Below are 15196 nucleotides of genomic sequence, written 5' to 3'. Positions count from 1 at the left end.
TGGGTGGGTCAGGAGAGCTCTGCCACTCCATGTAGGTACCCCCCCTCCCCCAACTCAAGGTGCAGTGGCTTCGGGTAGCTTCATAGTGCTGTGCTTTAACCCATTGTGTCACCAAGGAAGGCCCCTTATGTTTTAATATTTTGTTATTAATGTTTAAAAAATCAGGAAATTTCAAGATGGGCATGCTTAGTATTTAAAGTCTAGTAATATTGGGAGAAGTTTTAAGTCTATTTTCCTGGGGACCTGGGAAAGGAAGCAAGAGATGGAAATCATAGAAGGCAATAGTAGAAAGTTTAGCAGTCTTGGCTGTACACTGGCAACACTCTCGGGTACTAAAAAAAAAATAATGGTGATTAGTTGCCGCCCGTAGAGATTCTGATTTAGTTAGTAGAGGATATGACCTGGTTTTGAAACTTTTGAATCTACCCACTTGAATTTGATATGATGACTGAGAACCACTAGCCCGTTGAGGGCATTAATTTTCTTCCTAGCCTAGAAATGAAAAGAAGAAACCCTAAGTTTCCTAGACCTCAATTACAAATTCTCTCCATTTAGGATAAATTAGAGTTTATTGTGAAATGATGTATTGTAAAGACTTGTGTTTATTTAGGTTTTTGATTGGTAGAACACAAAAAGAACCAATGAATCTTTAGTGTCTGGAAAAAGTGGACACATTGTACATAATTGTAATGAAATTTCATGGATTCACTAAACTTGTTTAATATTATATTTGTACAGGTTGCTTGTGATTTGCTACGGAGAATAATTCGTATCTTGTATCTCAGTAAGAGACTCCAAGGACAACTGCAGGGAGGAAGTAAAGAGATAACTAAAGCTGCTCAAAGTCTCAATGAACTTGGTAAGTCATTGTTTGATCAGAAAGTAGAGTTTTAAAGATTTTTTGGGTAGCTTGGTATGTTGACTTGTAAATTTAGCGCTGTTAACAAATATTGAGTACATTTATTTAATAATTGTCTGCAATATTGTCATACTTTTCCAAGTTGGTGAATAAAATTAGTTGACTTCTTAGAAGTAATATTTAAAAAATTACCATATAATTGGTCCTTTCATACATAGGTCTCGGAATTTTAGACCATGAAAATTTCTGTCACTGCCAGCACAATCAGGATGCAGAATAGTTCTTGTACTCCCCACACCCTAGTCCCCGTAAGCCCCTTAAACTACTCCTTTATAGCACACCCACCTCCATCTCCTGGCAACCACTAATTTTCCACCACTGTAGAATGTCGCATAAATCATAAAGTATAAATTGTAGAGGCTGATATCCTATACTGAGCATAATACTTTGGAGATTCATCTAAGTTTTTGTACATTCTATAGTTTGTTACTTTGTGTTTGTTTGAATACCCATCTATGGATTTAATTTAGCTTGTTCATTGGTTGAGGAAATTAGTATTGTTTTCAGTTTTTGATGATTAGGAATACAGCTGTTATACACATCTATGTATATTTTATTCCATGAACCTAAGTTTTTATACCTTTACAAGAAACACCCAGGAGAAATGCTCTATTTTAGGTGCCAGTCCCATGTTGACATTGTACCTAGATTTACTGAGTTCATTTCTTCCTTTATTTCATTCGTTATCTCTAACATTTAGAGCACAGTCTTGATACCATTGATATAGTTTTGATATATTCATGGTTTTGACTGTAAGCAAACTGCAAGGTCCATGATGAAGCAGTTCAAAAACTGTCCCTAATTTTTGTATGTTTTAAGTCAAGTGGTTGTGAATGTTAACATAGAAGTCTTTGTATTGACATATGCTTTTATTTTTCTTGGATAAATAACTAGCACTGGAAGCCTAAATCTTTATGGAAGGCATGCATCTCACTTTTCTGAAATTGGCCAAGGTGTGTTTTTAGATACCCTGCTATCCTGCCCTCCTGTTTGCCTCAGTTTTGCAGTCAGCAGGAATGTATTATTTGTTTGGTTTAAACCCTTTGTTTCGTTTTTGTATATTCCATTTATAAATGAGACTATCTGGTTTTTGTGTTTCTTCTGCCTCATTTTTGCTAGCATTATCCTTTCCCGTTCTATCCATTTTATTCCAAATGGCAAAAGTTCATCCTTTTTTTCTACAGCTGAGTAGTATTCCGTTATGTGTGTATGAATGTATGGGGGGGCACGATAGGTAGGAGATAGATACATAGAGCAGTGGATGGAGAGATGCATATGTGAATAGTACTTTTATGTCTCCCTTTATGATATAATACTTTATGTCTTTTACTTGCCTAATTGTGCAGGCTAGAACTTTCAGTATTGTGTTCAAATCAAAGGGTCAAAAATAAACATCCTTTTCTTGATTTGATATTAGGAAAAGCTTTTAGTCATTCCTCTTTAAGAATGGTATAAGCTATAGGTTTTTCATGCCTGACCTTTAGTATGCTCAGAAAATTTTCTTTTGATTTATTGTTTTAATCATAAAGGAATATTGAATTTTGCCAGAAGCTTTTCCTACATCAGTTGAGATGACCTATGTGTTTTCCACCCTCTTTATTAATGTGATATTATGAAATTGATTGATCTCCATATGTTGATCCATCCTTCCTTTCCAGGGAAAAATCTTACTTGGTCATAGTATATAATCCTTTTAAGGTGCTGCTGAATTCCATTTATTAATGTGTTGTTGAAGATTTTTGCTTCTATTCTTATGAAAAATTTTGGCTTGTAGTTTTCTTTTAGTGTCTCTGTCTGTGTTAAGAAGTGTTTCCTCCTCTAACTTTTTGAAAGCATTTGAGAAGTTTGTTATTAATTATTCTTTAAATATTTGGTAGGTTTCACCAGTGAAGCCATCTGATCCTGGGCTTTTCTTTGTTAGAATTTCCTGCTTTTTCTTGTATTAGTCATACACATTTCTGCATTGTTTTAATTTTTTTCTGTGGATTTTTAAGATATATTTGTGTTTTTTTTTTTGTAGGAATACCATTAGGGATTACAACTTAGATCTTTAATTTACCACAATGTACTTTGTGTTTATGTTAAATTATATTAGGTGAAATAATTAGTTGCTTTTGCACAATGGACTATGATAGTGGTGGCAATACCTGCGGGGGGATCCTTTACTTCTAAATAACAACAATAATGTAATTTAGAGTTACCTAAAAAATAAAGTATTAGCTGCTTTATAGTCACTGTTAAATCCTACAGATAAGCACTCTCATATACATTCAGTAGTTATGCCATATCAACTACCTGGGGAAGGAATTACTTCTTTTGGAAGAAAGAGAATGAATAATGATATTTTTTCTCCCCTGTTGCTCATAAGAAACAAATAATACTGTACTATGGTGATGGCACACGGATGAATTGGTGGTGGGAATCCCATGGGGATTACAACTGAGATGAATAACTGCACAAAATGAAGAATGATGTAAAAAAAATTATAATTAAAAATAAAATGATAACTTCAGGCCATATTAAAGATTGTTACAGGTAAATGATTTGGGAGTTAAAAGAAAACTATGTTTTATCCTAATCCAGTTTACATATTCACTTCTATACTGATCTATGTTAAAATCCTAGTATACATGCCTCTAACATTGATTTGTAGTTATTTCAGATTAATAATATCTATTCTTGGTCTTTTGGACACTTGTAGAATGTTGATTTGGTAATATACTTGTAATTGAGTGTGGTTATGGGCATAGTAACTTTTAACAGAATTAAGACTAATAATTAGTCAGCATCTTCACATAGGGAGCAGGAAATTTTCTATAGAGTTTCTTACTAAGGTTAGTAGCACAAAATCTTATGTTTCTAGCTGTGTTTGGAGAAATCCTAATTATTTGGACGAAGGAAATGTTGAGCAACTAACTTATCTCCTAATTTCACTTCACTGAAAGTAATTAGATTATGGCTATAAATTTGGGTTATGTAAAATAATTTTATTGAAAAATCTTGAAAATGTAAATAACACTAGTTCTTGAGTGATGTAGCGGATCATTGAATAAGTAAACTGCAGTACCCAAGCCTTCACTTGGAAAAAGGCTTAAGGAAGAATTATATCTTGGGACAGATTGGAGGAGTACATGAATTGCCAAAATATGCTTCAGTAGTCTAAGTGTTAATGACATAAGTGGGGCTTTTTTTTTTTTTGGATTGCTATATAATCTAGGTGCTTCAGTTTGGTCCACGCGCTCTTTGGAGGTAAATGGATAGCCAAGATTATAATGCTGTCTTTGAAAGTAAAAGGAGAGAAGTAACCTCTGCTTAGTCTTGTCAATAAATACTAGCTTTGGTGGTTGCTGCCCACAGAGACATCATTTGTTTATTGTTGTTGTATTTTATTAGGTTTTGGGAAATGTAGAATAGCCACCTAAACATAAGCAATAAAATTGATGTTTTAGGGTGAAACTTTAGCAACAAAAATAAAAACTGAAAAGGAGTAATTGGAGAGAATTCTGTCCAGGAATTGAATTCAGGCTGTAATGGTGATAGTGCTAAGACTTAACCCCGCTGCTACCCAGGGAATCCCCCTCAATGTTTCCTTTTTTAAATCATTTTTAAAAAGAAATAGAATTGGACAGATGCATTTTCCAGTTACATTTTTTCAAGATTATCTTTGTGTAGCTTGTAGGAATTTTCTAATTCTATATTTGAAAAATAATGAGATGTTTCTATAATGTTTGGATTTGAGTTATTTTCAGTTAATTATCATGTCATATCAAGTCTTAGTGAAGAATATCTGGATGAAGTTCTGTGATCAAGGAGTGGAAATAAGTGGAATTTTACTTTAGGAAGTAGAGAGTAGAAATTGTTAGAAATTTAGGTAGAAAGACCATGTCAGAAGCTAACAGTTTCAGGTATTGAGAACCTAAATTATAAGAGAAGTAGAGAGTGTAGGTATATATATTTGGATGTCCTCACTTACTTTCAAATCTAGACAGCCTCCCTGGACTTTTGGTTTGAATTAAAAAAAAAAAAAAAAACCCTGCCTGGTAAAACAATATTATATTTCCAGCTCTCGCTCCCTGCTCCATATTCATAGTCTGTGCAGCAGCCAAATTGAATTGTCCCCTGGTCTGGAGACTTCATTTTCTTTTTTCTTTGTAATTGCTCATGCTTGTGTCTCTGCCTGATAATGCTGGTCTTGCCCAGATGCAATCAGCCAGTCTCACCCCTCAAAGTTCATTTCAAATGCTATTTCTTTTTACAGGCTTTCCAGGTACATGTGTTCCTTTTCTTTCAAGCTCCAATGCTATTCTTTTGTAGACTTACTGAAGTTATATTTTTGCCTTGTGATACTGATATTATCTTATCTTCTCTGCTTTTGTAAGCACATACAATACATACCGTTTATGACATGTTCAAATTTGAACAAGTGAGGATTAAGGACTCTAATAATGCACCATTTGAAAGTGCTTTTGTGTGTGTGCTTTTAATGTTTATGAGATAACAAACTTGCATTTGACATTAAGTAGGATTTTATGATTATTGCTTCTTGACAATTTCATCTAGTAGATTCTATGACATGTTAATCATTAAGTTTTTAGAAAAATTTATATAGTGGGTACTGTGTCATGTTTTTAGGAAAATTTATTAAGTTGTGTGGTAGAATCACTAAAAACATTTGTTAATATAAATGGTACCGATGGAAGAATAATATATTTTAAAAGTAAAACCTCATAATTGATTTCTTCTGTTTAACAAAAATGATAAAATATTTACATGATATCTTTTACATCTAATTGAAAGTACATTTCTCTTTCTTTGGCTCTTTCTTTGGCTATCCTTACTGCTACCTTTGAATCATCAGTAGGTAGAATATTTGCTAATGGGGATTAGCAATTTCAAGCAAAGGGCATTTTTCTTAAAATTTATTGATGAGGCCTTCCCTGGTGGTGCAAGGGGTTAGGACGCAGCACTGCAAGCTGGCCACAGCCGCTTCAGTGAGTCGATCCCTGGCCCACCTGGAGGTGATCCATGTGGCGGCAGACCTTTCCTGACCCATCCGCCTCTCCTCTCAGCAGTGCGCTTTGACCACCTGCCTGTCCTGCTCCCTACTCTGTCTCTGGTAGATTCTCTGACCACCCCTGCACCTTTGGTCTATACCCCCGTTCTGTATACGTAAATAAATAAATCTTAAAAAAAATTCATTTATGAAAATTTAATTCTTTAGCTTCTCATTTTGAATTTGCTACCAGTTCTCTCTGTGCAAGGGCAGAGTATCATTCTCCAGATGTTAGTTGTAACCTCAGCTCAATGATTATTCAAGTTTATGGTTTTGTACTTCTCCATTCTGTGCCGATTTTTATTTCTAGAATTTTGGGAAAGGGTATTTATAGAAGCTTTTTCTGAAGATTCATAAATACATCCATTTCTCCTGATTAGAGACTCACTGAAGATTCTAGGTTGAGGGAGGAGAGGAATAATGACATGCATCACCTGGGAACCTGTTTTAGTTTTAATAACATCATCTTTCCAGTTGGAAAGTGCCACCATCTCTCTTCTACCAACCTGATCACCCTTCAGGTGTTTGTGAAATATTGGGATCCACTGCTCTAATATTCTAGAATTGTTTTAGATTAAACCAGAATTATAATATGTTTTATACCTGGATAATTTATATTACTCATTTCCATAAATTCTTTCTACTTAATTTTCTTTTAATTGATGCCATTATTAAATTCACTTGAAAATCTGTCAGCTGATGAGACTTCCTTTTCTGTAAGGTGGTTGTGGTCATTTTTGTATATTGAAGAACTTAATAATCAACCATATGAGACTTTGGGTATCTTTAAAGTTGTTATAGAATATGTCATTTACATATTACTAGTTTCTCAGAAGATCCATGAAAGGGAGTGCTTCCTGGTCTATGTATCACGAATAGTTTATACTTATTCTGAGCAGCTAGAGAGTTTTTATTTTATTGATACTAGGACTCATGTAATCAGTATTTTTTTCTCCCTCTCAATGACTTAACAGAAAACAGTCTTGCAAGAAGGCAGGATTTAATAATTAGCATTCTGCATTTTTCATACAAAGGTTACTTTAAACTTATTTTTTTATCTAAACTTAATTTTTTTATCCTTCTTACTCCTCTGATTTTATTAAATAGTTTCTCAATTTAATTGTGTCTAAAACTGTGCTTTCAAAAGTTGTCACTTATTGCCATTAGACTAAGGCAGGATGTAAATAAAATTATATATAGCATTTACTAATTTTGGCTCTCTACTTTCTTCCTAACACTGAGAATAGTTTTTTTTTACTACAGTTTTGGTTATATATTTTTTGAGGGGGCTTATTGAATTTATAGATATTTGACCTAGAAAAAAGAAAAATACAGATGTATACCCATGCCATTTTGTACATAAATTTAGGGAACTTGAAGGATTCATGGAAATCTTCTACCCAATTTGGTAGTTTTTTATTTCTTGGCAGATATTTTCTGGAAGGTGGCAATACCTAGTCACTTGAACTATTTGTGTACTTAGTTGTGTCCACTAGCAGCCCATTTCCAATAATACTAACTTGCCACGGGTAAGTTTTATGGTTTGATTAAGTACAAATAATAAAAAGCAAGAGGATTACAACTATAGCAGAAGATAGTAATGTTGTTGGAAAGAATTCTTAGTGAAAGGATTAATAAGAAATGTTCTCGACAGTAATGACTACAGGTAGTGTTTCTACAATATCATTGGAAATATTTGCTGAGTATCAGTATTACTTAAAGTGTTAGAAAACAGAATAGGAAATTTAATGAAAGTTGTCATAAGTTATCAAAGAGTAACTAAATATTCCTTAATTATATTGATGGCACAAAGGAAATTACAATAACAAAGGAAGAATATTTGACTCAAACCATTTACTTAAGTGCCATCTGTTCAGAAGATACACAAAGTATAATTTTTTAGTATTTTCACTGAAAATTTGTTTTAGAAGTAATTCTTATATGTTATAATTTTTAATAGAAGTTTTATGTTAAAATGAGCAAATCTGCTATGTAATATTTTCTGGTCAGAGTAACATAATATTTTGACAAATAGCTTTGTAATTTTATAATTAACTGAATGTTTTGCTTGAGTGACGTAAAATGACACTTTACTGTGTCTTATTCCATGTTTGGTGTCTTTTAATTTCTGTGTGTGTATGATTTTCAAAGGAAGCTTTTTCCCCAGATAATGTCCTGTATAAGAATAAATTTTTTTCCTTTTGAAGGCAAACACACATATATATGTACCCCCCACAAACATGAACTTCTATTTTAAGATTAATAACTCCAAGAAAGCACTATAGCCTGAATAGAGTTCAGAACTATTTCTGTACCATTTCATTTATTAGTTACCTAGATGTCTATCACTTTGATACATATTGTTTCTTTTAGTATATAAAGTAGTATTTTTTCAACTCTAGCTCACAAATTAACAGAGAATACTTATTAAAACATATTCTTCAGAATGCAACCACTGAGATTCTTGACAGTCTAAGTCTCAGGTGGAGCCTAGAAATTGAATTTTAAACAAGCATTTTAGAGAAGTCTGATAGATAAGTGGGTTATATTTGACAAACATATACTCTCCTAAACAAGATACAGTAGGATGAATAGTTTTCATGAGTTCTTTTTCAGTTTTACTAACATTTACCAATTAGTTATTATGTGTCAGTCACTTTTTTTTGGGTAACATTCTGAAAGGTATTATGTAAATTAAAGATAGTTTATTATAGAGTTAGGTAGCTACAGTTTGCTAGCATTTTGTTCCTCATGAGAAGTGATAGTAAGAAAAGAGTCAATAGCTAAAGAAAGACTATATGTTTTAGGAACTGGGAACTCTTTAAGTGTAGATTATATAAATTTCACCTGTACCTGTCATGAAATATTAACAATATTATGGTGAAATATATACCTTTGATTCTTTTCTACCCAATGAATATACAATGTATTCAGTATACAGTATATAAGATAAGGTATGTTTATTGATGGTTGATACATATATATCCTATGTTTCTTAGTACAACAATCTATGTGTAATATAGCCAAAACACTCACTTCAACATAAACATTTTAAAAACATTTTTATTAAATTAGAATTTTTGCATTTTGCATCTGTTATCAGTATTGTTTATGCATAATTGTCTGAGTGGAAAGCAGTTCCCCATAACTTCCCCCCCCTTAACTTTATTATCTTGTACCTTTTCCTTTTTTCTCCATCAAATTTATTAATGTTAAAGTGGATTTATCTATTTTATTCATTTTTCCCTCAAATTTTGTTGACTTGTCAGTTCCTTAACTATATGTCCCTTTTTTCATCTTGAAAAATTGGTTAGTATACTTTGATAGTATGCTTAATATTAATTCCGCTCAGAAATATATGACATACTGCTTTCATAGAAGTAGGGTGAGGAAAATAAACTGAATCTTAGACAGTGTCAACTCTTTTATCTTACTTGGTGCTTAAGGATTTGATAATGGTAAAGAGCTTATACTGGTGGTAGTAACAGCAACTACAGCACCTTTTACAACTTGCTAGTAAGTACATAACTGTCATGTTTGAAAGCCATGGATAAACCTTTTAGAAGTTTGTTAAAAATAAGTAAGAAATGTGTCACTATAGGACTAGAGATTCTTAGGATTCTTTTTACATGTGTTTTTTTTTTTAATGAGCAAAAGGAGAAATGTGAATGTGTTTGACTTTGCTCAACTCTTTTTCTTCTGTAAAATAGATATTATTTAAAAAGGTGTTATCTTTTGTTTTTCAATTGTTTCTACAATTTTACACTTCTAGTTCTGGCCTCTGAATTGTGATGGTCTAATATTTTACTTCTTAAGAGGCACTATGTGCTGTCATATTATTAATCTGTCTAGTCTGATCATCTGGTTTTTTAAAAAAATGTCATTGTTTTGAATGGTTTTTAGAGAAAGTCCATCTTCAAACTAGGGTTATTCTGTGAACTCTAGCTTACAATTCTCTATTCTTTGTAGCTTCCTACTTAGTGAACACATGAGTATTACAGATCTTTTTCCTACCTTACCTAGGTTTTATTATCTCTTTATTTTTCTCTTTTTGTAATATGATCTGAGCTTCTTTGCCCCCTAACATTTATTAGTCAATTTATGTTTAATTTTGTTTGAGTTCACTGCAGTCCCACAAAGCTTGCTGTTAGGAATATGTATTAATATCTACCTTTGAGATGTAAAGAAAATAGACTGCAAAAGTTTCCTTTACTTTTAAAAAATTTCTCATCTTATTTAGTAAAACATGTTTCTAAACTTTGGCTTGCTTATACGTGAAGTTTAAAAATTAGTAAGGGTTTTTCTCTTAATATGAAAACTGTAAAATGGTCTAACTTTTATTAAGGTTATAAAACTCAGTGTTAAAATTTTCATTCAGTGCAGGAGTCCAAATACAAAGTTAGCTTTTAAAACTCTGAAATGAATATATTAGGAGATATTCTGTGTCAAATATATTTATTAAATGAAAATATTCTTGACATATTGATAATGTTTTAATTTTACTTTGGATTTCAAAAAGTTTTACTCACTTTGCCAAGTTGAACCATCTCTTTCACTATATGAAAAAGTAGAAATAACTAAGGCAGAAGGAAACTGCTTTTGCCAAGATTTGACATTATCAGTAATAAATCACTGTTAACTTGCCATGTAACCTAAATGAAGTCAAGCTGTTGCACAATACTCATTGCCCCAAGGATTAGGATAGGCAATAAACTGGATTGAGTGAATCTCCTCTGTTTACTTAAGAGTCATATATTGAGTTGTTTCACATAACATTTTTAATTTCAAAATTCGTGAATGCTTGATTTAGGGATTTTAGCATTTAAAAAGACAATAGAAAGTTATCTAGTTAACTACTATAAGTAACTTATTGCATCTTTTCTGATACAGGGATCTTAGCACTTTTTGATAGATTATTACATTATAACAATGGGAAAATACTTGTTTGATATGATATTCCTAAACCTGAGGCCTAATTAAAATTAATCTCAGCTTTCAAACATGAATTGAGCGATGGAGACAAAATACTTTCAGTGCTAAACAGTAGAAAAGTTGGCAAGATTTATTGCTGCTTTAAAAAGATTTTCAGAGAGGAAATCAAATTACTGTATTTTGAAACACTTACAAGCTACCAGAGTGTAAATTGTATTCTGCTAAAGTTGCTATATGTATCTAAAATTAGAAATAGTTGTCTTTGTTAGGTTTTCCCCTACAATAATATAAAGTCTTTTTTCTTGCATGTATTCATATTTTAACAGTTAAGTTCTATTACACATGAAGACTGACTGGAGTAAAGCTAGGAAGTCAGTTTATTTTATTGTAGTGGTTTATACGGTATATTTTATTCCCTCAGAGCATTTGGCTTCTGTTCAAGTAAAGTGAGGAAGGAAAGATTGGTGATTTAATTTTCTTTCTTCACTTTATTTTAAGTTTATTTGCATATTATAGACATGGTGCCCTTGATCTTGGAAAATCAGTCTATTTTTTTCATTATAAATTTGAATTTCAAAGTTTCCCTTAGTGTGCATATATAGGGTTATATTTTTTTGCATCTTGATTTAAAAACTTGATAAATCCTATCATGTTCTATATTCAAAGTAAAAAAGGATAAAGTTTCAACACAGCTACTTATGATGTATTCAGTATTATAGCAAATAGACTATACCAGAAAATAGCAGTGATACAAGAAATCCTGCATTGTTTTTGATTGTTTGGAGTCCATACTTTTAGTTTTTATGTTAAAATGTTGTTCCAGTTGTCATCATATAAATATATCTAGTTTGTTACTTAGAAATAACACACTTTATAAAAAAAGAAAGCAAGGATATCTGTGTTGGTTACATTTGAAGTTATACAGTGTTTTAAGGCTATGTATTTATTCTTTAGAAAAAATGACTTACATGAATTTCTTCTGCTGGACAGAATATTGACAAAATATACACATGATATTACTTTTAACAAACTGCCATGCAACAAATACATTAAGTAATGAAGAGATTGAATATATATGACCTAATCTAATTTTGACATTTACATTAAAAATTTACAACATAACCAATACTTAAATTGTTTTTCCTTTATATTTGGCAGTAATTTCATTTTTTACAATTTAAATTTAAAACTTCTGGATGTAGTTTTGGCAAAACTTAAGACTTTTCCTAGTCTGTGACAACCTGAGGTACTAAACATTTTTCTCTTATTTCACTATCTTCAAAGGTAATTTTTTTGTTTCTTTTAGGTTCTATCCAAGAGTTGTGTATTACAGCATTATTAGGCATGGGGTCAGCTTCCACTATTGAGACCACGCGCTTTTTCATTTTACTTTTCAGGACCTTTTGAAATTTCTGTCTAGTGAATGCATATAGTAGAGGATGAAATATAGTTGTTCCATAAGCCATGACTAGAAAACACAACCTCAGTTTTACTAAAAGGTCACTTGGGCCTAAACATAAAATGGTGGTATTTAAAACAGAAATTGGTGTCCAGCAGAGAAGAAATGTAGAAATTATCAATAGAGACATTCTGAAGACTCTTTTCTGCCTTTCTCGTCGTTCACGGTGTCGTTTCACAGCTCGCCGCAGAGCAATTATTACAGACACTGAAGTTCTTACACCAAAGACTACATTTCTCCCACCACTGCTTTGTGACATGTCTGTAGTCTCATGTTGTGTGGTTAGAGAAATTGTCTTTTTCTTTCTTGCTTTCTTCTTCGGCCCTGTTGAGAATCTTGTGCCTATTCGAATATTTAGAGCCTGAAGTATTTTGGTGTATGTGATTAACATTACTATGACAGTGAAAAAGAATATTGGGATCTGTACTAGCAGGTGATAATACATTCCCAGTTCAGTGTAGTATTCATTTGTACTGACACACAAAAGCGTCTTGTTTTCCCATGTATTTCCACTTTGATGACTGAAAAAATTTACTTCAATAAAGGGAATCAAGAAAGAGAAAAAGGAAAAAATCCAAATGGATATCATTAACATTACAGCTCTGCCCATGGTCAGAATTCGGTTTGCAGGTTTTACAGAAATGTCATATCTGTCCAAAGTGATAGCAAAAACGTTGATTGCTGTTGAGACACTTGCAAAAGATACACAGGCCTCATGGAAACAGCAGATAAGAGCAGTGTTACTCTCCAGTGAAAGCAGAAGGATAACTATAGTTAGAGGAATACATCCCACACAAATTATTACATCTAGTACATGAAGATTCATTGTAATAATGTTACTGACAGAGTTGATTAAGTTGGATTTCATGCAGTAAAGAACCAATACGGTGAGGTTGCTGCCAAGTCCCAACACAATTTCTAACATAAGAAATCCAGTGAGAGACACTTGAAAGCTTAATGGATATGATAGTGGTTGGTGCATGTTGGTGTTGATATCATCAATGTCATCTCGCACTGTAATGTTAGATTCAGACTGCATGTTGATTTCCAGAATGGGAGAAAAACACATTCTTTTGGAGCAGTTGGTTTTTTCTCCTAGAAAGTGAAATAGAATAAACTCTTTGATATATGGCAATTTAAATGATGTATCAAACATGTGTTCTTCAAAAATAATCTTTTATTGTGTTCTTAATTTAATTTTTGTTTGCAAACTACTAATGCAAAATGTAGAATTAAGAAACATTAAGATTGCATTGCTTTCATGTAAAGGGAAGTTACATTCTTTCTTTGTAGAAATTACTGGGAATGCAATTACTGCAAAAATATTTAATACACTAAAAAGGTTTTCCTCTTCCAGGTTTGTTGAGCTTATTATTTGAGATGTGGTATGTTTTTTTCTTTTTTTCATAATAAAACTAGCCAGTATGAAAAACTAATTTTAGCCTAGTGTTTTAAAATTTCTTTTTAAAATGTTATGATAGGTGGGAAGTAAATGTTATTTTAACATGTCCTAGCATAGTCAGTGTAGGTATATAGCTATGAGCTTTCAAATGAACAGACAAGTGTTCATTTAAAATGATTGGTACAGAGCACTAGCTTGTCTTGGGCCATTTTATTCATGTTTTTGGTTGAAATTCATATTCAGAAGTTAATCGTATGTGTGGGGATACTTGAAATTATTTCTTACAGAAATTAGATAAATGATATATTTCACAATGAAAATGCTCACTGAACGTTATAAATTGACAAACTGCTATTATCAAGTTGGAAGGAAAAGGACATTATTTTAACATGAAAAGCCACCAAGCTTGGTAAAAGAGCACTAATTATTCCTATTAAAGATTTGTTTTGTGACCACACCCTTTTGGATCTTATGGAAGGAGAAAACTGAAATTTAATATTAAGATATAGCCTTTCATGAAGTGGTTTTGAAAGAGTGTACCAGTTGATTATATTTGTTTAAACACAGTTTTTAAAGCAAAAAGTAAAATTTTAGGGAAAAGGAGTTTCTGAAGCCCATTTTCTGAAAAATATTTTTAAAGTTAACACAATTCCTGTGAAACCTTTTGTAGAAACCACTCAGTGTATATAATTTTGAGGAAACTTAATAAAAACAAACTCTTGCTAATTCATGCAAATCTAAATTTTAATATATTGAGGCTTAGAGTATTTTATAAAATAATGTCTGATTATCTGGGGTAAAATGTCAGTAATCAGTTAGTAACCAGAAAATATAAAATCATACAACCAACTCTATTTCACATTTCAGGTACAGTATTTCACTGCAAAATCAGAATCAAAAGCATAAATATAAAAGCTAATGACTTTCAGAATTCATGTTAACCTTTTACTTCATGTATTTTTAACAAGTTTAGAGTACAATTTTATTTATGAATATTGTTTTAGGGATAATATTTCAAAACACAAATTATAGAATTATTTTTTATTGAACTTGATAAAAGGTATTACTAGAGGCATATAATTGAGTAAGTTAAAGTCTTAGCTAATACTGAAATTCTGTAAAAATGGAAAATTTTAAGTGTGCCAATTTTTTGAGTTGACAGAGAAAACATCAGGTCTTTGTAACATCAGTTAGACTTATTAAATAAAACAGAAATGCCAAGTTAGATGATAATTAGGAAAAATGCATCTTTAGCGCAAGATTCGATTCTTTTGTACATGTTAAACAGTGTTGTGGAGTGCATGCATCTTCTGACCTACCTGTTTGCTGTTGCCTTACTTTATGGACCTTTTGACTCACTATCGCAGTTTTTCAAAAATTGATACATAATGTCATTAACAGATTTGACATGAATTTTTACCTGACAACAGT

The 15196-nt window shown here is 31.9% G+C and overlaps 2 protein-coding genes across 3 annotated transcripts in view; one reads left to right on the top strand and one right to left on the bottom strand.

Annotated features, from left to right (window-relative positions):
• Positions 1–15196, top strand: part of COG5 (component of oligomeric golgi complex 5) — a 146031-nt gene that overhangs the window by 17694 nt on the left and 113141 nt on the right. For both annotated transcript variants that reach the window (XM_012720930.1, XM_004676929.2), the window contains exon 6: positions 739–859. In XM_012720930.1, coding sequence (XP_012576384.1) covers positions 739–859 — 121 coding nt within the window. The remainder of the gene's footprint in view (positions 1–738; positions 860–15196) is intronic.
• GPR22 (G protein-coupled receptor 22) lies at positions 11831–14318 on the bottom strand. Its single transcript, XM_012720931.1, has one exon. It carries the CDS (start codon positions 13517–13519, stop codon positions 12131–12133), a length of 1389 nt encoding a protein of 462 aa, XP_012576385.1. The 5' UTR covers positions 13520–14318; the 3' UTR covers positions 11831–12130.

Source organism: Condylura cristata, unplaced genomic scaffold (assembly GCF_000260355.1).
Source record: "Condylura cristata isolate star-nosed mole 26May11 unplaced genomic scaffold, ConCri1.0 scaffold00005, whole genome shotgun sequence".
Classification (NCBI taxonomy): domain Eukaryota; kingdom Metazoa; phylum Chordata; class Mammalia; order Eulipotyphla; family Talpidae; genus Condylura; species Condylura cristata.
The sequence above is the reverse complement of the archived record's forward strand: the minus strand, read 5'-3'. Positions and strand labels throughout refer to the sequence as shown.

Bases quoted from the DNA above. Each gene is read 5' to 3' on its own strand.
- GPR22 (XM_012720931.1), bottom strand. From the start codon at position 13,519: ATGTTTGATACATCATTTAAATTGCCATATATCAAAGAGTTTATTCTA.